General features: G+C 52.3%; 1 protein-coding gene across 1 annotated transcript in view; it reads right to left on the bottom strand.

Moving 5' to 3' along the window:
* CADM1 (cell adhesion molecule 1) overlaps window positions 1-17,839 on the bottom strand; it is a 140,804-nt gene extending 122,965 nt beyond the window's left edge. Inside the window, exon 1 of the mRNA XM_062013917.1 lies at window positions 17,716-17,839. Coding sequence (XP_061869901.1) covers window positions 17,716-17,839 — 124 coding nt within the window. The remainder of the gene's footprint in view (window positions 1-17,715) is intronic.
* Window positions 17,840-24,982: the final 7,143 nt, after the last annotated feature.

Below are 24,982 nucleotides of genomic sequence, written 5' to 3'. Positions count from 1 at the left end.
CTCTGCATCCGCAGCATTCATCTGCGTGCAGTTATGACCACGGGGCCGTTTGGGTTTTATGTACAGGGGTTTACTGCCACCTTATAAAAGACGGATTTCCAGAAGGCAAATGGACCGATGACTCAAAATAGAGTGTTTACATTAACGCTTGGCAAGCAAAGCCCCGCAAACATAGATGAATAGAGATAAGCTATAAAAACACCACGGACATTTACTTGCCGGAATAGTAGCTTGTAATCCAATTTCGAGTCCGTCTGCCAAGTGTTACACGCAGCATCTTTGCGGATGCCGGTTTCAGCCCTCGTCCCTCGCCACCCCTCAGCGAAGATTAGCCAACAAGAAGAAACAGCAATTCAGAAGGAATGCTCCATTTCAGAAGCCGTTTAAATGGGAAGTTATGATCTGGGTATATCGGAACCCACTGTCCTTCCATTAGCGCAGCCCTTACAGGAGATAGGGAAAGGACAATAAATACTGCCTGAGCAGCAAACAGGGATGCCAGAATAAGGATGGAAAAACAAACCTTCCTGCACCTTTCTGTTGCTAATGGAGAACAAATAGGCTTTCCCTACGTTTGAAGGGCTCGCTAGAGCCTTGCTGATGGAATGACTGCCTTGTAATTAAACTAGTCTGCTCATTTCGCACACAACACACAGAGAGCAAAGCTGTGTAGAGCAAGGTGATTTGAGCCAGCCTACCCAAAAGGAAAGGAGAAGGCACCTCGCACGGCCGAGCCGCAGCCAGCAGCGGGACCAACCCCCAGCAGCACGCCCGACAAAGCCCGGCAGGCAGATGCCAGCGCTGCTGAGAACTCATTTCCACTACCAACACAAACCAGCCGTACTGGGACACTTAAACCTCGATGGAGCTGCTTCAGGCAGGAGAGGGAGAGGAGGACACAGTAAGGGGCTTGGCAGAGCGGTGTGCCAACCAGCCGTACCCAGAGGTGGGAATCTCCTGAGGCGTTTGCCCTGCAGCTGGGGGCGAGGCAAAGCCCAGAGCCTTTCCCACTCCAGCCCCGAACACCCAGTTTACCGATGCACTCTGGGGACTGGAAGTCAGGGAAATCCAGCCCTAAGTGCTGACTCCATCCTAGAGACTGCCATGCTTTTGAAATCTCCCTCCACGACCCCAACCATGCTGATCTTTGGTGTCTTTAACACATGAAGCTCTACTTTTAAAGCCTACATCTAATGTCATCTGAGGCACGGGAAGAACTCATCTCCCATTTGATTTTACTTTGACACAACATAGGAAGGATCCATAATTCAGTTAATCACTCATCACATAAACAAAGGAACCTCTTGAGAAACAGAGCGCAACACGTACGTGTATTTGCAATGCATAAGAGGATGTGGTTTTTTTAAATGGTAACAATGCAATCTATTCAGTGTGAAGAGTCTGCGAGGCCAATTAAATACTTTGGGTTCCATAATTATAATTGCAGTAATGAATGGAAAGGAGCATTACAGCTTGCACAATGCAGTTCCTATTCAACTCAGTGATTCAGTTCTTGTCTGCTTTCAACTAACCTTTTTGTGTCTCTTCATATCAGATCTTGCAGATTACTTTGAGTACAATAAAAATATCCCCAAATATCCCAGGTAACATAATACATTAAGCATCCTTTGATGATGCTTGCCTGCAAACTACAGAAGGGATTATGCACCAAATGGATAACATCCCCATTTATTCACTTTAGACATTAATGAGCGTTCAGAGGGGGGCTCAGGCCACCATCTGAACGGCTTGGCAAGCCCACAATGACACAGGAAGGCTGAGACCTGATCTCCTGGGGATTTTTGAGGTTTTCACCCCTTTAAAAAGAGCTCCTTGCCATCGTCCCTCGCCTGGGAAAGAGATTCTAGTGGACTTCTCTACCTCCTTTACTGCCCAGCAGCTTTTATCCACTGTGTGTCTGCAGAGATGGGCTTAGGAAATCAAAGAGTTACTCCCAAAGAAGTTATCCCTGAAGCACTCTGTTTCCACTTAGGGAAGGTAAGGGCTTGTTGGGTTAGTTGGGTTTTCTGACAAATATTCCTATGGTTCTTCCCCTAATTTACACTTTGCTGCATTCAATATATTTCAAGAATCAACCACCTTGCAGGAACCCATTAACTATTGAGGGCTTCCAAATACATCAGAACTGAGGTAGATTTTTTTCCACACAGATTTATCATCTTGGCTAAACCTTCCCCACGATCTCCCACAGCTGAGACGGTGTTTGCCATACGAATGGATCTTTATATCCCGTGACACCCCCTGACCACAGTTCCCCGAGTCAGCTCACGGGTGTCAAAGGGCCATCAGGCATCACAGGAAAACCAAGGAAACTGGCTTCACCCTCTCCCTTTGGATAACACCACTCTATGCTCAGGTTTGGTAGGGAAAGCTTTGCTCTAACGTTAGCAAAGGTTCTGCAGACGTGGCACAGGGCAGCAAACAGAAAGCTCGAGAAACACAAACGCAGCATCGCGCGAGACTCTGTGCAATGCACGTGGTGCAAAAGTCATCCACACCCAGGGTAACAGGAGGACAGCAGGGAAGCAAAGCAAAGGTTGTCAGCATTTGTAAACCACATCTCTGCTTATGTCATCTCCACTATGACACGGCACATGCTGCTTTCCCTGTGGGCAACCACACCATCCAACGTACAGTAACGCCAGATGTGACCCTCAGTCTGTGGAAATAAGGTAACACAGACTGTGCAGGGAGCACAGCAGCTTATTCCCGAAGCCACGGTGGTTTAAATCTGGTTGAAAACCTGCAGCTGACACACACACACACCCCCCCCTCTCCCCCAAGGCTCCTACGTGTCCCTTCTGAAGGAGCTGCGACTCCGAGTCACCCGCAATGCGCTGCTCCCCCGTCTCCAAGGTGTAAAGACTGCTGAGCAAGGCTATAGACAACCTTTTCCTTTATGCTGAACCAATTAGCTAAGTCAAGTATCTCCCCCATTAGTCTTGTTCCAGTGCACACCGTGCTCCCTAAGTAGGCCAGGTGGCTGCGACCAGAGGGACTCAGCAGCAGAGCAGCACAGCGATGCTGGAAGAGATGTTTAAGTTTCTCAGTTTTACTTTAGAAATAACATTAATCCAGCCACAATGTACTGAAAAGGATTTTTTCCTCGCTCCCCCCAACGGCCATGAATCTCTTTAGACAGAACATTACATTACATCCGTAATAGGTTTATGCAACATAGCTCATATTTGATATGTTAGTCATGCCTCCAAAGCGTTCTTGCCTTCATTTCCTAAGCTTCAGAGCGGCTCATTTTCCCTGAAAGAGAAAAGGGTTAACGCTGGGCCACAGCTCCACATGCACCAATTTCCCCATTTGTCTCGAGGAAATGAAAACAAGACTTAAGCAAATCCAGTTTGATGAATTCAGAACTTCAGACGCTACTTGAAAGACAGCAAAGCAGCATCCTCTGCAGAGTCACAGAGCAAGGGAAAGGTTCATTTTATTGATGGAAGGCCCCGAAAAGGCAGATCCTAATCTGGGCAAGTAAAAAAATCTCCTCCTATCTACAACAAACGGGACTTGCAGTACTAGGCACTACAGTGATTTATTACAGACCTGAGCACACAATGACATCCAGCTCCTTCCTTGGGATTAAAACCAAGATGCCTTTGGACTGCTGCTGCTCATCGCAATCTATCCTGAAGACCTGATCACCTTTGGCAACCAAAGCCCCATGTACTGTACCCAAACAAACAGGCTACCTGGCCCTCTTACAGGGCTTCTGCTTTTATTTTCCTCACCACTGCAGATAAATGACGTGCACAAGGCAGCATTAGGAGCAGCTCGGGCAGAAACACACAGTTTCATCATCCCCAGCTCTGCCAGGGCTGCTTCAGACAACGGCAACCAGCTGGCACCTCCACTCACGTTGAGACCACGAAGAAAGAGCTTTTAGGAAACCTTCCAAAACCACTGCCTGCCTCCAGAACTTCAAGAAATTCAACTGGACATCGTATCAACCTGGGAACACCTTCCAGTTAACTACATTTCCACCTGGGTTTAATTCCCCAAGGTATTTTGGAGAAAAAGGCTGATGAAGAGAGGCCTCCCCACTCTCACCTCTTTGAAGGTGGCTCACAAAGGGCCAAAAACAACTCTGAGATCAGCAGTGAGGCACCTTTCACACTTACTGCCTTTGAACAAATGCAACTCATGGAACCTGCCTTCCAGAACGAAACGAGCCCTGCCCATAGCCACGAGCAGCAGGGCATTTGCCTGTAATTAATGCAGACCTGCAAAAACTCCAGCGCTGCCACAATCTGGCCTGAGAGCGCACGCACGGCCGCATTAGTTGACATTTCCTGTTGACTGAATTAGAGCATCTTTTAACGAGGCTCACTTCAAAATCATTTTAAATCCATTTGCTCATGTCAACATCAATGTACTCGGCATTATCTACCAATTAGTAAAGCGGAAAGTATTCTTTAGATAATCTAAAATCTCAGTAAAATATTCAACGTGTCATTCATTTACTACAAACTGCCCTATAAAAACAAATTACTGGAACCAGCTGTCACAAAGCAACAAGTGTCTAAGGACAGAAGTGCTTTGGAAACCCAGAGCTTTCCAGAGCGTGTTAGCGTTCATACCCACGGCACCTCTTCATCTCCCACGGCACGTGGTGGCTTCCAGCACCGTGTCTCGACGGAGCAGATGGCCCTGTCCCGGAACAGATGGACATCCCAACAGTCAGAGGTGAGCACTGAGAGAAGGAGTTTGCCTTTCCAAAGGGTCTCACACCTCCTGACCCCTGGGAAGCATCCCGGCACTGCAGACGCAGCGTTGCGAAGGACAGGCTCACGCCCCGGAATCAGGCATCTGCTCCCCGTTGGGGACATCCTGCCTGCCTTTCCAGGCTCATTCCACACTGCCAGAGAAAGCGATGGGAAGGTATTTTCCCCTAGATCAGGTTGGCAGAGATCTTGAACAGCTCTCTGCTTCTCAGCCAAATCCAGGGAAGCGGTGCCAGGGTTGCAGATCAGGTGAGGCGCGCTGCCAGCCCAGCCAAGGGCTGCTCAGGAAGGATTTCTAACCGAGTCACATCCCTCCAGGAGAGCTCACCTGATGCCTGTCCAGTCGCCATTCTGGCAGGGTGAGGACTAGCACCATGCACCAGAACCACCCCCAACACTCCGCCCTCTCTGAGGCTATCGTCATCACAGCAGGAAGGACTCTATATCCGCACATGCCTTCATAAAAACCTGGCCAAATCTGGGTCTGGTGGTGGGGTTTTTTTTCCCCTACTCATAAGAAAGAAACAAACTTTGTTTTTCCCCAGTTTTGACTTTTGGAAGGTAGTGGTGGGTTTTTTTAATCTTGGGAGCGTGGCAGAGCAGTAAATCTTGCATTATGCTGTGAAGAGTATCAGGTTTGGGCTTCATTTTGGTCTCAGATTAGACTCCTGAAGCAATGAATCTTCCATCACGGAGGCCATTACCAACACAGTTTTCCTTCATTTTGGACTGCTTTATCCCTGATTGCATTACCAAACTTATCTCCAACCTTCCCTCAGCTGCAAGGGGCTCAGCAGAGCCCCAGGCTCTTGCAATATTCAACGACTGGAGAGGGTGAACGCTGGGAAAGTGGGAGCTGCCAGGACAGGACAAGGTGTCCTACACAACCCACCACTGTGACACAGCAACACAGCATTCTGCTTTCCAGCACCGAAACTCAGATGCATTACTTGTCCCTTGGCTAATCCATTTGACGAAATGCCCCAAATTATCAGAATCCTTTCAGTTGGAAAAGACCTTTAGGATTGTCAAGTCCAAGTCCTCACCTCACCCCACCACTAAAACAAGTCTCTCAACACCTCAGCTGTGGCGCTCTTTTCAGTATCTCCAGGGATGGGGAGTCCATCACCTCCCTGGGCAGCCTGGGACAGCATCTAACAACCCTCTCGGTGTGAAAGCTCTTCCTAATATCCAATCTAAACCTCCGCAGTTACACAAACCTCCTAAATTGCACCCCATTTTGACAGTTCTTGCACTCGAGCATCCCTGAATCCCTTCAGCATCCCACCCACACGTTTGGCAGGGTCACTCTGAAGAGGATGTGGTGCTGAGGCTGTGCTCAACAACCCCAAACACGCCCCAGGCCGAGGGCTCACGGCTGCAGGGAAGCGCAGGGGCTGCACAGCCGCAGCCCCACGGACCCTCGGTCCCAGGTGCAGATTAAGAAGCTGTCGGGAAATACAAGGAATGAATCTTGCAGCAAGGGTCATACCTCCAAGCCCACTGAGGTATCTGCCTTGGACTGAGGCTGATTAAGCCGGCCGCAGCAATCTGCCACAGCAAATTAACGCGACAACGGCCCCGGAATTCTGCAGTAACGGGAGGAGGAAGGCAGAGACGGGCTCAAAAATCAACCTTTCAGGTCGCATTACAATCCCGTGATCCATTAGGATCTCAAATTACTGTATGCAAATCCTGGCCATTTAAAGGCATTTAGAAAATTCAAGTATGATAGTCCATGAATATTGAAAAAAGGCTCATGTGCCAAGTTAAATGACAATTTTCCACACACACGAAGGAGATCCGATGGCAACTCACCAGTCCCGTGGAACACCGTATCTATCATCAACTTTTTAATTACCAATTGATCAATGTGTAGGCAGTGTAATAGCTTTCAGCCTTTAATTACTGAACTATCAAAATTCCAACCAAAAAAGGAACCTCCAGAGATGAAACTGTAATGCTTGATTATTCATTGCTACATAATGAATGATTTGTTTTTAAACAAGATGTCAAGTTCCTCGTGTAATCCATCTGGATGTGTGACTTTGCAAAGCTTACACTGTCCATACTAAGTACTCACTCAGGGCTCCTGTTCTCCCTTTCCTCCTGAATCCACAAGCGAGGATTTTATTTCCTGTTGTTTTTCCCTCCCTTAAGGCAAAACAGTCCTGAGCCAGGGGGCTGAAAAGCAAACAAACTGCCAAGCTGTGCTTCTCCCTCCCTGCGCATTTTTTTAATGGAATGACTGTTACCACCTCGAAACCTCAAACTACAGCCCCCAAATTCGCATTTCCTCTGGCCAAATGCGCAGGAGCCGAAGATTTTTCAGCAACCTGAAGCCGTGCCTTAAGGCTGCGGAGAGCCCTGTACAATCCACACCCCCTGGAGAGGATTTTGCCAAATCCAGGCTCTTTGCATTTGGAGACACATTTCCCAGAAACATTCGTTTGCAAAGGCAAGGGATCTAGGAAGGTATGTAAAGCATTCTGGAAGTAATACTATTAAGCAACAGCGGTTCAAGCAGAGCGTAGCAGGCAATTAAAAAGAAACGAGTAGCAAATAATGCATTTGTTCCTTCACCCCCAGTGGCAGCGATTAACATCGCTCATCCCCAGCCCCCTGTGTACAACCTTACAGATGCTTCCCCTGCACACCAGCCCCAAATAGTTCTTCCACATATGGCATCTGCTACCACAGAAGAGGGTGGGAGGGAGTGGAAAAAGGGAACTTGTTTTTGCTCCGTTACAGCCTCGGAACCCCAGCTGCTGCCAAGCAATATGGATGACACTTTCCCAATGAACCTGCCTGCTCCAGCCACATGTAGGGTTTGATTTCTGCACGGAAACCACCAGCTCATCTCATGCACTTCCCCTGGGAAGCTGCTCGTATGCATAGCTTGTACAGATCTTCACAGAAGAAACACAGCAATCAGTCCAGTAGCTGTAAGCACTTATGACAACAATATCTATCAACACTTACCATATTTACAACTAAATCATGTAAATACAAGTCAGCCCTCCTCCGCATGCTGATCATCTGGACAAATGGAGGCTCAAAAAAGCCGCTCCAAGAGGAGACTTAAAGCTACAAAATCACGCACAGGGTGAGGAGCAAACATTGCCAGCACCTTGCAATCGCTGAAGGCATTGGGAACCCTGGGCCACTTGCTGACAGCAGAGCCAAGGGAAGAGCCCAGGAGCACTCATTTCTGCACAACAGCTCCTTGGAGCCCGGCTTCTCAGCCACAGCATCCACATGTGTTCCAGAAAAACAGGGACAAGTTGCTTCAACACCTACGCAGAGCTCCTCACTGTCTTATCTGCCCTCGAGTTCCTTACAAATCTTAGCAAGCAGACATTTCAGAGGCGTTTTTCTCCCTCCCAAGATGTACCCTTTCACTGTGCTTATTAAACTGGCAAAAGCTACTTTATCAGCCAGTCCATTCAAATGCAACCTCTACGGAGGTTTGGGTAGATGATATCCCAGACCTTTATCAATCATCCGAGGAACCAAAAGTTACTCTGTAATATTTCTCTTCTTTTAGCACCACAAAAATAGTAAGCCATTAAACCTTTCACATCATTTTGGATTGCATCTGCGATGGGCGACAGCTTCCTCAACTGCTACAATGACAGTTTATTAAGGCAGAGCCACATTCCCCAAGGTTTCCCCAGTGAATTTAGTGACAGTTTGCACACAGTTCTGCGTGCAGCAAAACCCAGTAGAGGCAAGGAACAATCCACATGGCTTTTCACCATCATTCTCCTCGTCTGTGCACACCCACCAACGTCCCTGTTAATTCCAGCACAAAATCCTTTCATCCCTACCAGCAGAGAAAGCCCACTGGATCGACCAGCCAGCCTGCTGGGCTCTCCCCAGGAGGAAAGGCAGATGACCAGGCTGAAAATAGCTCACTAATCCTCGTTTGTTTACTGCAGCATCGTTCAAGCTATTCCCTGCTTTAGGACGGGATTTACACACAACAACAGGGAGAGGATGGGAGAAAGATGTGCTGCTTGTTGAGCCTGCACCACGGGAACCCCATCCCATCAGTCCAGCTCCTCCCTGAGAGATTCCATCATTGCAGGAGACCAAGGCACAGTCACCTCAGAGACCATTTGAAGGAGCAGCTACCGGCACAGTGATGCTTGGTACCAAAAACCTCTGTGCCACAGCAATAGCCACAAGACCACACTGCACTTTAAGGTCTGTTACTCACACATACCACAAGTTCCTTTGAACTGCTCTTCATGTCCTATCCTCTGTGCAACACCGTCTCACCGACACCATCTCACCACTGCACGTGGCCAAGCGCTCCTTTAATTCAGGACTTCATAATGATGCTGGACTCAAACAGGCAATGCACCCCTCATCATACCAGAAACACCTATTTCCATCACCTTTTCCTGCCTTGGCAGCCTCTCACATCAACCCAAAGAACTCAGACCTCTTCGGAGTGGGGGGGGGTGTGTGTGTGGGAAGGAGAGGACAAAATGACAGACTGTGAATGCAATGCGGAGTCCACAAGGTATTTATTTGTGCAAGAAAGTCCTTCTCTTACGGAGCAAAGATGCACCTGTGTTTCTCAGGCTGAAGCAGCAACATGTGGCAGTTATGGATTCAGGGAGAGCTGATTAAATGTGTATGTTCTGTTGAAGATCATATGGAACGATTCAGAGCGTAAGAACGTTAAATCGAATGAGACGCTGTTAATGTGGCCAGCGCTCAAAAAACTCATCGTGGGAGTCACTTGCAGTAGCTCTGCCTACTAGGTTAATGAATAACATCTCTTCTGGAGCCACTTTCAGACCAGAAGCTGAGCAAGGAGGTGGAAAAAGAGGTCCTTAAGTGAGAAAGAGCAGAAAAGCAGGCGTGTATCAACCCAGCAGATCATGATGCAGCCTTTTTTTGGGCAATCTGTAAAGTGCTAGAAAACAAGGGCCAGAAGTGAAAGGCTAAGCGATAAAGAAGCAGTCATGCTCTGTTTTTAGCCATCAAGAACTTTCCACGCATCCATGCTTCAGTGGTGACAAGTAAGTGCAACAGTTCTGCCTCATCCCTCCCATGAGCCACTGTAAGCACCTACAAGGGACAGGGCCAGCGTGCTGCCTGGCAAACCACCCTGCTCAGCAGGCACCGAGGACGGGCATCCTCCTCTGCTCCACTACCCCCATCCAGGAGAAGCAACATGCAGGTGATTACTCTGCAGAAGAGCTGAGGAAATACCAGCTGGCTCTGCCGGGTGCCTTATTATGGCCAAACCACCTCCACTGTTAGACTGCAAATCAAAACGCTCCCGCACATCAATTCAATTCGAGCCCCCGCCGGCCGGGACGCGCTAAGGAACCTTGTGTAGTTCCTCCCCACTCTGCACAGCTCAGTAAAAAATGAGGGTGGCCAAAAAAAATCATCTGCCTGGAGAGCTGTAGCTGTTGTCGAGCCGACCTAGATTCTCCCTGACGCCATGCAAACGCTTCACAAGAGGGAGGGTTCGCTTTGCTTCGGTGCGGCTGCCCCCGTCCTGAGAAAGCAGCCTTGCTCTGACAGCCCTACGGCACCCAAACCGCCCTCCAGGAGCTGTTTGACAAAGCTGACGCTCGCTGGATGACAAGTGCTCACGGTTCTGATGTTTGTCAACCCGCTTGCAAGCCAACGCCACAAAGCCCAGTCAGGCTGTCACCAGGAAACGATAACGAAAAGCGGCACTGCCCAGGATCTCAGCACCAAGCAACGCTTCCCTGTTCCTTCCCCCTAAGTAAGGCAGGAAAAGTCATCTAGGCATGAGTGCTTTTAAAGAGCTGCTGACACCTAAACCAACACGGCATACTTTCTTGTTAAAAAGAGCTCACACGGTGCGTGGCAGTGCCTATCCTCAAGTCAGCTAAAAAGAGCATCTAATTTTACACAGGCTGGGGAAAACAGGAGTGGAAATGCTTGGGAGCTTCCCTGCTTCTGCTGTGCTTCTAATATCGTGGCCTACCTCCACATTAGCTAACGTGCACAAAGATGTCAGAGTCAATAATGGGAGTATAATCAGATAGCACAAACCACTTCTTCAAGCAAAACAGCTTAGACTATGAAACCAAACCATGCTACAGCCACAGTTCTCTAAACACAACTGCTTCACGTCTTCGTTACCACAAAACCACTTTGAATTAGCTGAACAACCTCATAATCTTCTGCAAGAGGTGGCAGAGGGTTTCTGCATTTGTCCTACATTTGAGCAACTTGGGTTTGTCCAACATCGACCTCACCACACCACGCCCAAGAAACCCAACCTGAAGTGGTGGCATAAAAGATCTGCTCAGCTTCTTTTGGAGCACAACCACTGAGCACAAGCCATCTTGCCTACAGCATCCACCAAGAACCCAGCATCGCTTCCTGCTTCCTCTGAAACACACAGACTACTCTGCAATTAGAAGTGGGGACAAACCTTCCTCTTCTCGCCTACAAAGAGCAGGGAGGGTATTTATTTTAGCCAGCCAGCCCAGAGGCTACATGCCCTGCTCAGGCTGTGCAGAGAAGTTTTCTTTCCAGCCCGTTTTCAGCAGAGCCCTACTGCGCTGCAACCCCAGCTCCAAGGCTTAACATCACTAACATTTAAGAGTGTTCTGTGAGAGGAGCTGCCAGGCAGCCTCATTTGAAAACAGAAAAGCAGCAACAAGCAGTTTCTCATGCTTGATCCGATTACTCTGATCTCCCTTTTGATGCTGTAGAGTCAGACTCGCATTTCTATTACTGCACGGGGGGAGCAGGGGAGGGAAGGGAATGTCACTTTGCTGCTTGAGATTTCTTTCTTCCCTGTCACACTTCAGAGAAGGAATAGACACCACAAAGCGCTGGAATGAGGCGGATGAAGGGTCTGGGATGCACCCACCTCCCAGGAGGAGATGTCACATAGGCTGGTGAGACCAGGGTCCCCATCCAGGCACCGCTCACACGGTGCTCTTTGGCCTCTCGATGGTGCTTACCGAGCCCCAGTTTGGTCTCAGGCTCTCCATTAAAAGTCCCTATCTATAAATAGCATGACTGCTCTAACAAAAAGGCATGCTTCTGCATTAAATTTTGAGATACCTTATGTCCCAGCTGACAAAAGACCTCACGTTTTGGACTGGCACTTGAGTGCACCTCTGTGAACGGACGACCACTGCTGCCAGAGCCCACCCCAGAGAAGCCCAGAGAACTGCCAGTGCCTTGGGGAATACAATGACATTTCCATTCTGGAAGCAGACCTTTGAAGAGATTATCAATCAGGTCCCAGCGCTTACTAACACCGCTAAAAATGGACTCCATGAGATCAAAGAGGCTCACTGGCAGCCGCAACCTGAACCCAGGGTTTTCTACATCCAATGCTCATCGAGGCCAAGTGCTGCTTTAGCAGGCAGCACTAGCCCCATGGGCACCCGTGGCTCTGACAGACAAACTGACATCCCCTCCTGCTCTGCAGGTAGAGACCATCATCCCCCCATGGCTTCCATCACTTAGCCAAGGTCTCCATGTAAGCAACACAAACATGCAAGCATACACCCTGGGTGTTCAAAGGCACCCACGTCACCTGCTGCTAAGAACCTATCTCCTCTCAGGTATTTGCACTTGACTTGCATCACTGCTAGAAAGAGAAGGGGCAACAGGGATCTTGCTGCTAAGGCAGGACCCGCAGAAACAGGCAGCACTACTTCAGGAGGGTAAAACCAAGACAAACCCACCAGGAACCTGCCAGAAGGCAGCACCTACACATACAACTAACAGCAAACAGACACCACCCAGAAGCTGCCAGCGTTCCCAGTCACACACACCAAAAAAAAGAAGCCCGAAAAATCAAGACTAAAGAGATTTCTCAGTGAAGCCACAGCCCGTAAAAGTTTCATATTTCTGAGCAAAGCAATGTGCTTACATGTCACTTTGATCCTTTATGCTGGCATCTTAATGGGGTCTCAAGCCTTATAATAGATTCACCTTGAGAATCCAGTAAGGTCACAATGTTTTTAATACTCGAGGTTTTAAACCACAGAAGGCAGCAATCAATTAAAATCAAACCAGAGGGTAAAAATAGCACACTGGCCCAACCCTATGAGGGGTCAGCATCAACTTCAGATCACTAGGCATGCAGGCCAGGAGAAGCTGCTGGTACAATCTAGCAGGAGCGTTTTAGAAGCTGCTGGTACAATCTAGCAGGAGTGTTTTGAGGACAAGAAGAAAGCCGTCAACATGTGAGTGAACGTGTAGTAAGAGCTCAGCACCAACTATGAGAACCGCTACTCATGTATTTTTATCACTTGCTATATTTGGAATGGGGGCATGGGATTGACCTGAAAGTCAGGTTTCCAAGAGTCCCATACAGCAGTTTGTGGAGCTCCCCAACACCTACCTCGATGCCACACAAAGACTTGAGGCAAGAACCCAGTGTGCAACAGAGCAGGAAAACCAGCAAGTTCAACAGGTAACAAGTACGGCGAGGAGGAGAAGTGTTATTATGACAAAAAGGAGGAGATAAAGCAGGCAGATGTTTGCCACATGCAGGCGAGGGCAGCCAGAGGAGTCAGCCTGGACCCACACAGCTTGTGGCTATTGCTCCTTCTGCACTCCAGATTACAAGCTGGAATATCTAAATTCAGCCTGCGGCCCAACCACAAACGCCGGCTCGTCTCGGAGCAGCGTGGGCCAGCTACCACGCACCGACTGGCGTGTGCCCCGACCAGCTGCCTGGTGCTGCAATCACCAAACTTTTGATTGAAGCCTCGTGGTATTTTCCTTCAAACAATGCCTGCCACAGATGCAAAAAATACCCTTTGTCACCAGCACGCTCCCCTTGAAGCCAAGCACGCCGAAGTGCCCAAGCCCACACTGGACGACCTTCAAAGCCTTCTGTGGTGGAGCTCCGCATTAACCACGACAGCAGCTGCGAGCTGCAGCGTGCAATTACATCCCCAGGAAACGACTGATTTATGAAACTTAAACAAGTACGTACCACTAGCAATTACAACATTCCACCTAGGGTCTGTCCTTCATTGCAGGTTTCCAAACAGAGCCTCTGTATTTGACGCCGAGGGGTTTGTGCTGCCAGCGCAGAGCACAGCACACGATATTCCCAGGAGAAACAAACCCAACTTTTGGGTATTTTTTTCCTCCCCCTGCGTAGCATCCAATCTCTCACAGATTGTGCGTCCGCCTGTGCTTGGGCTCTTCAACCTCCGCGTAAGTATTTACTCGCTGGCCGCCTTCCAGCGACGGCGGACGCCGCAGACGCGCCGCCCGCGCCGCGCTCGCAGCCTCCGGGCTGTGCTCGCAGCCGGCTCCCTGCACCGCACGAGCCAGCTCAACTTTGTGGATACAGGGAGCCCTGCCTTCGAGGCCGAAGCGCTGCCAGGTGCTGTCAAAAGCAGGCTGTCGAAACCCTGTTTAAAGGTACGGCGAGAAGCCCTAAAAAAGCAGGTGAAAGCAGAAACATCCAGAAAGATCGGCCTATGTGAGATATCGGGAACCCGTTACTCTGAGCAAAGGCGTTCTCGGGAGCGCTTCAACGGGCTGTTTAAGCAGAGGGCACATCCAGGCTGAAAACAACGATTTATTCCGGCTGGCCCCAGGACACGGTAGGGTTAAAGAGCTGACCCATTTTTAGTCCAAAGCCCAGGTCTGCACACCATCACCCCACCGGCCCAGGCGGCTCTGGCTCTGGCCCTGCCGGAGGAAAGCACGCCAAGCCCCTCGGGGCTACCGCGCTGCACGGTGACAAAGCTGCCTTTATTTACACACCCTGGACAGACAGGGAAAGGCAAACAAAGAGAGCAGCCACAGCAACCAGCATCAGCAAAGCAGCAGCTGATAAGGGCTGGGGCTCCCAGGAGGAGGGCAAGCCCTCTCTCCAGGCTCCTGCCCATACGGCCACCTCGGCGAGACAAACGGCAGCCACCGGTGCCGAAGGAGCATCCCGACGGCCGGTAAACATCGACGGTGTCCATCCAGCTGAAGGTGCTGACGACTGCTCCCTCCTCCGGGCAGAGTGTGCGTGGAGCCGAGCCATTTCCTAGTCTTCCCACCCTCGGGAGCCACGGGAGCCTCCTTGGCAGTGGTTTCCAAGCCAGATTGTCTTGCTCATCAACCTGCGCTCAACTGCCTACATGCAAGACAAATGAGCCCAAGCTGCAACCCAGATGGATTACTCGATTCACCAGCCCTTTCCTTGCAACGCTCCTCCAGTGTTTGCACTGCATGCAGAACGCAACCCTGTGTTTTTCAACGCCACAGAACTGAGCTCAGCTCAGCCCGCACGGAGCCGCTGCGGATCGGAAGCCTTGCCTTGCTTGCGTACAAAAGCTCCTTGGAAACTCGCTCCCGGTCTACAAAGGAGCCTGGCTTAACACAGCCTCAGCAGGGGCACTGCCTGCCTTCGAGAGGATCTCTCTGCCATGTGGGGCTTGTCTGATGCCGGCAGGCAGGGAGACCACAGCTGTGACCGCCTCTCCTTCAGCCCATCACACCCTCGTGCCACGGCTGGGCTGCAGCTCCACGCCGAAGCCGTTCTCCGAATGCCTCCCACGGCCTCGGCTCAAAAGTTATTCTTTCTCAACTGCCGTGCAACGTTGCTCTGCACCGTTAGGCAGATACTGCGTTCCAGCCCAGCGCTGCCTGCCAGCCTCTCAGCTTCTACTGAAGCCCTGCCTCAACTCTCCCCCTGCTTCACAGGGGCGTTATGAAGTTACACTAACTGAAAAGCATCAAGATCAGATAAGGCACCCCAAAAACACACAGAGTCACCTCGAGCTCCTGCCTTAGCTTAAACCGAGCTCAAGTGGTGCAGTCCTAATCACCCCCACTCAAAGTAGGCAGCCGAGCCGCTGCGACACGCTCCAAAGCACACTCTGCATCACGGGGTCCCGCTGCCACGGCCATACGGCACTCGCACCCTCGTGCCTGGGTGGCAACCAGCGCGGGAGACACGACTGCTGTCCTGGTGCTGCTGCCACGACGCTCCTTTTCTCTCCCGTGACTTACAGAAGCTAACCAACACATAGCTTCGAGAAACTAGGGGGAAACAGAACAAAAACCTGACTTCCTTGGTGTCTGGGAAGTGTCGTCTAAAAGCCACTACAGCAAGAGGTTGAGGATTTTATGCTGCGATTTGCAGCAGAGCATCAAAACTCCGAGACAGTTACATTCCACAAACAACACTGCAGCCTCCCTTTGCTGCTGCACGCTGCTTTTCACTGTTGGGAAACCACAACGGCCCAGGTCAGGCGCAGCTGCCTGAATTCAGCATCCCACCCCGCTTCTGCTTCCCGTCGGCTGCTTTGCCATTCTACATCGCGCTGTTCTGCCCGTTAGCTGGGCGGTGATCAACAGCCCTACCCTATCGGAGGATCGTGCCAGCTAAAAGCAGCCCTTAAAATCAGATTCAAAATGCCAGGAAAGGTATTAAGAATCAGACAGTAAAACAAAGGAGAAAGGCAGCCGTCTTGCATTAGGGCTTATATTCTTCATTTGGGCATCTTTCAGTGACGGGGTGTGCAGGTCGCACCGGCCGGCAATTTGTCACACATCCAGCTAAGCAAAACACCAATCCCACATGAGGAAAAAAAGCACCTTGCCACAAAATATCTGAAAACTCCGAGGAGGACACATCGACTACAGAAACAGCCGGGCGGCTGCTGCCAGGCGCAGAGCAGGCGGACGGAAGCGACACGAGCGCTTCCTCGTCTCGCAGCGAAAGGCGCCAGCGCCGATGGCTGGTTTCCATCGCTCCTGGCCCCCCTCAGGAGGCTCCGGGCTGCAGGCGGCCAAATGCAGGGAACAGAGTCACCCTTTGGCACTGCCAAAACCAAGTGAACGCTCCTTAAGAGATGGAGCGATTTTCCCCACCGGAGCCGGCCGTCGGGCAGAGCCCCCGGCTTGGGCAACGATCTCCTGCCAAAGGAATATAAGCCAAAAACGACACTGGCTGCCCCCCACTTCCCATCCTACCAAAAACGCCATCGGGGGCACGAGAGAAACCGTGTACGGCACGCCTGTGAATAAAGCCCTTTGTTCGGCCGAGCCGCTGCTCCTTTATCCCCCCTTTCCCCGTTAGCGAACTGAACGGATCGCTCAATGGTCTTCTTGTTCCTCCCAAAAGGACCCGAGCGAATATCGCTCGCTCCCCTCGCCGCGCCAGCCCCTCAATGGAGCCTTGTACCTCGCCGGTGACACACAGCAAATACAAAGTGCCGTGGCAGGGGGAAGGTTCCATCGGAGCCAGCAGCCGCGAGGGCCGGTCCCTGCCGCTGGCTCGGCCGGGCGCCTCGGGGAGCCCGCTGGGTCACGCCGGGCTCACCGCCGCCGAGCCGCCCAGCCGGGCCCCCGCCTCCCGGTGCTCCGGGCACCACGCCGGGGTAGGATTTTCCGAGATCCCCACCGCTGCCGGGAGAGGGAAGGAGGGAGGAAAGCGCCTCGCAAGTTGCACTTGGATTCCAACAGGTTCCCCGCTCCCGCGGGCGGCGGCGAGGCCGCGGTGCAGCATCCCCCCACCGCGCTAAACACCGACGCGGGGGCCGAAAGGGGGGAGGTGAGGGGGCGCGCACAGCAATTACTTTTTAATTACGAGGCCGCTTGATGAGCCCACGGGCAGCGGGGAGAAGCCGCTTCCATGGTAACCGGCAGCAGGCTGCCCGCGCCGCCCCGACACGCGCGGGTGAGCCCGCCGCTCGCCCCGCCGGCACGACCCGGCCCCGGGGAGGCTTCCCTGGACCAGCGGCCGATTCGAGCGCCGGGCGAGCCCCGCACCTCGCCGTACCCACCGTCGCACGCACACCCACCCCACGGACCCCCCGCCCCGAGAGGGGCCCCCGGCGCGCGCACACGCACACGGCGCCGATCGCTCCCCGCCCGCCTCGGACCTCGGCGGCGCCCCCGCGTGGCCGGGGCGGGCTCGGGGCGTGGGGGGGGGACACACACGGAGACCGAGGGGCGGCCGCGTCCGTACCTCTGGGGATGATGGCGGCGGCGGAGAGAAGCAGCAGGAGGAACGGGAGGAGGCCCGTGGCGCCGCCGCTCGCCGCGGGGCCGCTGCTCGCCGCGGGGCCGCTGCGCTCGGCGCGACCCGCCATCGCCGGCACCTGCTCCGCTCTGCCCGCCGCGCCGCTCCTCGCAGCCGCGCGCGCCGATAATGAGATGCGCGCGCGCCGGCGCAGCGGCGGCCAAAGGGGGGGCGCGGTGGGCGGGGCCTCGCGCGGCCACGCCCCCTCCCCCGCCGCGCGCGCCAGGGGCCGGGGGCAAAGTGCCGGGCGCGGCGCGAGGCGCAGACCGAGCGGCGCCCGGGACCCCGCGGCCGGCCCGGCGGCCTCCCCGAGCCGCGACCCCCGCGCACCGCCCCCCGGCCCGGCGGCCTCCCCGCGCCGCGACCCCCGCGCACCGCCCCCCGGCCCGGCGGCCTCCCCGCGCCGCGACCCCCGCGCACCGCCCCCCGGCCCGGCGCCGCTGGAGGCGCAGTGGAGCCCGCGGGGGAGCGCGGAGCCCCGAGCCCAGGCGGCCCTGGGGGGCTCGGCAGCCGCAGCCCGGCGCAAAGCGGCTGTGCGGAGCTGGGAGGGAGGCGATGAAGGGGAAAGCGCCGGGGCCGGCCCCGCCGCGGAGCCGTGGCCCCAGTGAAGCATCACTTGAGGGTCCTGCCAGGGCGGGTTTATCTCGCAGGGAACGGGCCCGAGCCCACCTTCGCCCTCCCTGTGCCACAGAGACCCCGCACGAGCATTAGCAGAGGCTGTCAGACACTTCTAACGTTATTAATGAGGTTATTCCGAGTTAACCTGAGGCAGGTGAGGTGTCAGTTCGACTTTATCACTGTGTCTTCTGACAAGGCTCCAGCTCAAACCGCCCCGGGGGGGGGTGAGTCACAGAGTAGGGCTGGAAACAGCTTTCACTCTCCGATGGCGAAACTGGGCTGGTTTCACACCACCAGATCCTGAGAAAACACCCAGTGCCACTCCTGTGGAGCATTCCCACCCTGCACCCACACCTCTCCGTGCCTTAATGCTGCCCTGAGATGCCTTTCTGCCCCACAGGCGTGCCCAACGACTCTCCTGCCTGCACAACAACAGTTTCAGGCCACCATAACCATCTCAGTCCCATAACTGAAGCAGCTGCATGCCTCAGTTGGCATGAAAGCCTTTGTCTCTGCATGAGACGCCCAACTAGCCCAGGCTGGAGTGGCCCCGCACAGGAGGCACTTGCCTCGGTGTCGTTAGGCACCCAGCTATCCTGCTTGCCTCTAATTACACAGTTTAGCCCCTTTTGTACAAGACGGTGCATCATTACCCACGGCGGCTCAACCGTCAGCAATGAAAGGCGACCCGCATTAACTAAAAAGGTTTATAATAATTTAAGTATTCATAGGGTGCAAAACAATAAGTAGTAGGAAATACAATTTGCATAATAAATATCAATAAGCAGGACATCTAAAAAAAAATACACAAACCGTGACAAATTATCTGCTGCTAAATGACCAGGAGATTACAGAATGCAAATTGCAAAGCCTGAACTCTAGGAAATGACACTTCCCCAACCTCCCTCCTCTCCTTGGGCAGGCAGAAAAGGGACTCCAGACCTTCTGAAACTGGCTCCCTTCCTGCTGGAAACATCTTATTGCATTCCATTATGCATCAACTTTAATTTCAAGAGGAAAATGATTTCCTCTGTCCTGGAAGCTTAGCCTCAGATTATTTGTCACACTGTGTTTAGCAGTTATGATATTGAAGCGTGAGCCCCACTGGCACTGATTGAAAGCTGCATTAAATCAAGTCACCGGCAGCCGGGGACGGCGGTTAACATGGGAGTGGTGGTAGGGATGAGGGAACAGGGGCACAGAAAGGGCTGACACAACCCCTAAGCAGAGCTGATGCAATTGCAGGCATTACACAGCGAGGTTGCTCCCCAGGTGACACGTCCCACTGACAAGCAGCCGCTCGTCTCTGAGCCTCGCTCCGACCCATCTCAAGGGAAGGCAGCAGGAGATGCAGGATGCTGGAAACACTGTGCCTGCTCCAGAGGTGAGGCTGGCAGCAGGTTACTGCCCTTGAAAAGCCCCAGGGCCGTCATCAATACCTACAGCCAGCTCTCAGTGCCAGGGAGGAGAGGAGCTCACAACAAAGCACTCATGGGACAACGCTCTGCACTGCTGGTCTGTAAGCTGAAACACCACAGCACCCTGGGGCCAAGCCCATCCCAGGGCCCCCAGCTGCAGATTTAGAGGCGCCCACTCAAAAGATCAAGTTTCCTTCTCTGCTTTGCTAGGGGTCAGGAGCGGCAGGAATTTCTCCCCAGAGCCTGGCCTGTGCCACTTGTGGACATCCTTCAAGATGTGTCATTCCTGTCCCCCCCTCCATTCCCCCCCCCGCCCCAGCTTAGCACATCTCAAAGACCAGATGGTGTTTTTGCATTTTAAAACCGATAATCAATTGTTTGTTAAGTCAGCTCTTAAATCAGGAGCAGAAATGAACTTAAAAGTGAGAATTCCAGTCTGTGTTACTCTGCTAGGGACAGAGCCAAGCCCCAGGGTTTGGAACAGCAAGAGGTGCAAGGTCCAAGTGAGCTCCCCTTTCCCACAGCAGGGCATCTGGACAGTGAGGTTTGGTCTGCACACTGTTTGGTAGCAGGCGTGAGCCGTAGATGGGTGGGTGAGCAGCAGATGCTGGCAACGTACCAGGCCAGAGATCAAACCCACCCTGGTGCAAATCAGCACCATTTCTGCCCCTGCCACTATTGGGAAGGATCTTAGAAGACACATCACCCAACTCACAGATCGTTGTAGGCAACTGGCATGAATTACATCCCTTGAGGAACTTACAGCAGAAGCTCTTTTCGGGTGGGTTTACAAAACCAGCCCCTGATTACCTTTTCTTCACTTCAAGACAGGCAAAGGGAACAGAAATCACTTGCTGGCCTCAATGGCTTCCCACGAGTCCCCTGGCTTTGGCACCATTCATTCCCTACACTAACCCAAGAAGAGAAAAGCAACCCCAAGAAGCCCAAGTTCTCCCCTCTAGGAAAGGACAACAGCACAGAATGCACTTAACTTTTGCAGGTAGTGTGGGACTTGCTGTTCTGACGCAGGTCTTTGAGCCTCAGATTGAAGGTGCTATAGAGGCCAAGACAAAAAAGACTCCCCCACCCACGGCAGCGTTTGTTCACTCCACGTTTTCTGTCAAGAGGAATGAAACAGTTGTCCGTCTCAGGAAAGCACCGTCTCTGAAGCACTCCGAGGAGCGCACGCGATTTCAGCCACATGCCTCACATGAAAGCCAGCGCAGGGCTAAATCCTGTGTAACCCTTTGGAAATGGAGGAGTTTGTCAAAAGGAATCCAGGGAAGGAATAATCAAGTTATAGCATTTCAGATTTAACGGCGCTTCCCCGGCAGGTTGCCTCCCCCGCAGCCGGCTGGGCTCCCCGGCAGGGCCAGCCGGCATCGCCGCTTCCCCAGCCCCAGCCCGGGCAACCCAGCACAGCCTCCTGAAACATCAGGTAAAAAATGCAAAGCCTAATTTCCAGTCTTTCATGTACTGTGACAAAGTTGTCATTTGCCACGCTCTCCCTCTATAAATTTAGGGCTTTAGTTACAGTACAAATAGCTCCCAATACATTTTATTTATCTGCCTTCCACTGTGATGAACAACAAATTTGTTCAAAGTTTTAAAAGCTGTAACAAAAAAGGTGTCCAAGCACAATGGGGAAGGTGCTGTTTGCCATCACTGCTGTGTGGTCCAGTCCCAGCAGGGCTGGGAGCTTCACCTGTACCCGGAGCCAGGGCGCAGGGAACCCCCCCTTCGATGATCTTAAAGGTCTTTTCCAACCGTAATGACTGATTCTATAATTCTCATCGTGGATTTGGGAGTGTGGATAATGCAGAGGCAGCCCAACTGAGGACTGCTTCAGCCCTTGGTCTGTGCAGGGACATGTGCAGCATGTCACCAAGCACTCTCTCTGTCTACACCACACGCCCTGACTCTGACACACCAGTCACTGACCTCAGCCATGCTCCCAGACCTTTGCTGGATCGCTCTGCAGGAAGCTGTGTGCTTCCGCCACGGCCAAGGCACAGCCTTGGCACACTCCACATGCCCCAAGAGAGGGCAAGAGCCTGCTGCCACCACGCAGAGAGGGAAGCCAAGGTGCAGACTCAAGAGCGCACCAGCACCACGCTGAACACACGCTTCCCTCACCAACACCAAGTGTTTCAGGCAGGGGCTGCTCTGAGCTCCCAGCTCCCACGCAGGCACAAGGGGCTGCCACATCTCTCGGCAGCAGAACCAGCTTGCTGACAGCCGGGGGAGCCTGCCCTGCTGAGGAGGAGAGAGCTGCAGCTCCAGAAGAGCTCAGACGCATCGGTTTCAGCGCAGTCGAGAGACGCGGCCGGGTGTTTTGGGTTTGGATTGAGAAGGTGGGGTAACGGCGCAAAACGATTCCACAAAACAACCCCAGTGCCAGGCTAAGACATGAAAACAGCATTGCTACGAGTGCATGATATCACATTGACTTCAATTCCCTCGGGACAAAGGCTGCAGGCACACACACCAGAGCAGCACCGCAGCCTTTGTGAAGCACACAACGCCGGGCACCCACCGCAACACACGGCACTTGCATTTCGACTTTACAAACCCATCTTCCAACCCCCACTGGATGTTTGCATCTGCTTTGTCTCTTCCCTGTGTGTGTGTGTGGGGAGGGGGGAACTGGTTTTAGATTTCCCAATTTTTTTGTTGTTTCTAGAGCTAAAAAAGATTACATTTAATTATTTTCCAGCCACAAGTGTGACAATAAAACAAAAAAAAGTCTTTTGATTCTGGAGAAATCCTATTGAGGATCTGAAGGGCTGTCATCAGTGCAGCATCAGTCTTCATTATCTGATTCTTTTTTCAATTGGCAGAGCTTTACAGAGAACACCGCTCTTTCAACAAAATGATAAAGGGGTATTTGAAATAAACAGAGAGAGTCCCCAGCCAGTGAATACCTCAGACTGCTGCGGACTGTGACTTAATGCTAACTCCTATGAACTCCAGCTTTTTATCTTTTAATAAAAAAGCCACACAGATGGGATTTTTATTTTTTGTTCAGCTGAAACCTTTGTTAAAAAAAAAAAAACCACACCAAAAAAAAAACCCCAAACCCCTAAGGAACAACAGGCACTGAAAGTACAGAACTTCTCACCGAGCAAGGTCTCTCCAGGTATTTCAGGCCGTTCAAAAACACCCCCACAAAACAACCTGTGCCTTATCACCGCCCTCTCTCCAGCGCTCTTCTGTGCAAAGGGGAAGCAGGACAGATCCAGCGCTCAGCAGGATGCAGCCCCTGCAATCTGGAGCCCACCACAGAGCACCAGTTACACAGCAGCAGCAGAAAGAGGACCTGCTGGTGCCCTCTCCCCCAGCACAGGTAGCCGTGCCACAGAGGCACCCACACACCCATTCCTCCCTTCCTGGACACAACCAAACACCTTGCTACTGCCACAAACACATGGGCAGGGACCCCAAACCACCCTGTGCCTGCTGCAACCCGCAGCACAGCCAGATTACTGGGACACAAAGCCAAATCTTCTTTCCACGTGTGTGGCTGCCCATCCCAACATCCCCCCTGCTCCCCCAGGTCAACGTCAGCCGCTGCCGCTGTGTTATTTCACACCCGAAACACTGCATGTGTGAAACACCCGTGGGTTCATCACCATCTCCAGTCAGTACAACCAGAAAGGTTAAGCTCCAAAAGCCTGCTGAAACAAGATGAAATATTTCCAAGTGGTTTTAAAGGGAGCAGATTATTCCCCAGTGTAAGGACAAAGCACAGAAGAGCTAGCCAGGCTGTCTCCCCTGCCCATCCAACCGCTGTCGCTACCCAGGAATGAGGAACAAGCTATAATTTAGGCTTTATTTATTTATTTATCAAGCACAGCTCCGATTGAGGAAGGAGAGGGACAAATCACTTTATAGTCTTGCATCATCTTTCCTGCAGATGAGTCTCTAATGCACCCGCGCCATAAAACTCGGGAACTGTGCCCTCTGCGTGTTGTTGTGACAAATTTCAAATCAAGAGGGTGCTTGAATGGGATTTATTACAACTGGAAGACAAGAAATTGTAATCTTTATGAGCCAATGACACCGAGCCTTATAATAAGAGAATGAAGTATCATTTTAAATGTAAAGCAAATTAGATTACCGGGGTCAAACCCTTCTAACAGAGACATCATGTCTTCGGAGCGCCTCTTGCATTTGACATCCTCTTTTCAGGTTCTGCATTAGCATTTAAGTGTTTTTTAAATGTGTTTAATATTCTTATAGGAGAAAAAGTGCCTGGCAAAGTCAAGACAGGGAGATCACGGGGAGGGGGAGGGAGGAAGCCCTCAAAATAAGCGCTCGGGGAAGCTACAGGCTTGGCATAGAGATGGCTCTGCTGATGCTCAGTGATCCCACGGCAGAGTCCAGTGTAGGTTGGAAGGTCTGTTGGGAGGCAGCTGAGGAAGCTGCTGGCACGCCCAGCCCAGCACGCTCCAGACAAGCGCCATGGAAAACCCTTTGGGTTTTCTTTTTTGTTTGTTTTGAGCTGCTGGGGAATAACACCCAGCCCTTTTGATCCCATCAAACGCCGTATCTTCCCCACAAGGAGATGCCTCGTGGGTGTTGTCTGCCCCACCTGGATTCCTAAAAACCCAGCATGGACCCAGGTGACCAGGCTCCTGAGCAGCAGCAGCCCACCACAGCGACCTTGCTTAACCTTGGGCTTTGGAAGCAGCCGAAAGACGCAGAAGCACCAAGCGCCGTCTCCCCAAGTCACCTCACAAGGTTTGCTTGGCGGAGACAGGGAGCAGAGTCTTGTAGAAGAAAGGGAACCACGTAAGGTAACTTCTAAGGACAGCAACTCCAGGAAGACCACCCATGGCAACCCATCAAGGCCTGGTTTCTCCCTCTAGCATCTCACTTGTCCAGCTCCTTTGGCACCTCCTCTGCCCGGGACACCTCCAGCTGTGAGCAGCTGCATGTCCCGAACCTCCAGGACTGAAACGCTGTGGGTAAACACCTGAGCACACAAAGCAGAACTTTGGCTGTTCCTCTGATTTAAGAGACTTCACGTCTTAATCATCTGTCAACACGGCACGTAAGCGAGCGCGGTGCGGAGGAAAGGGCTCCCAGAAGGGATCCGAGCATCGCACATGAAAGGAGAAGCCTTACTTAGCCCAGAGGGAATTTCAGATTAGGTACAACATTACTCCAGCTTT

Source organism: Colius striatus, chromosome 23 (genome assembly GCF_028858725.1).
Source record: "Colius striatus isolate bColStr4 chromosome 23, bColStr4.1.hap1, whole genome shotgun sequence".
NCBI lineage: Eukaryota > Metazoa > Chordata > Aves > Coliiformes > Coliidae > Colius > Colius striatus.
Note: the sequence above shows the minus strand (reverse complement) of the source record. Positions and strands in the feature narration are given on the sequence as shown.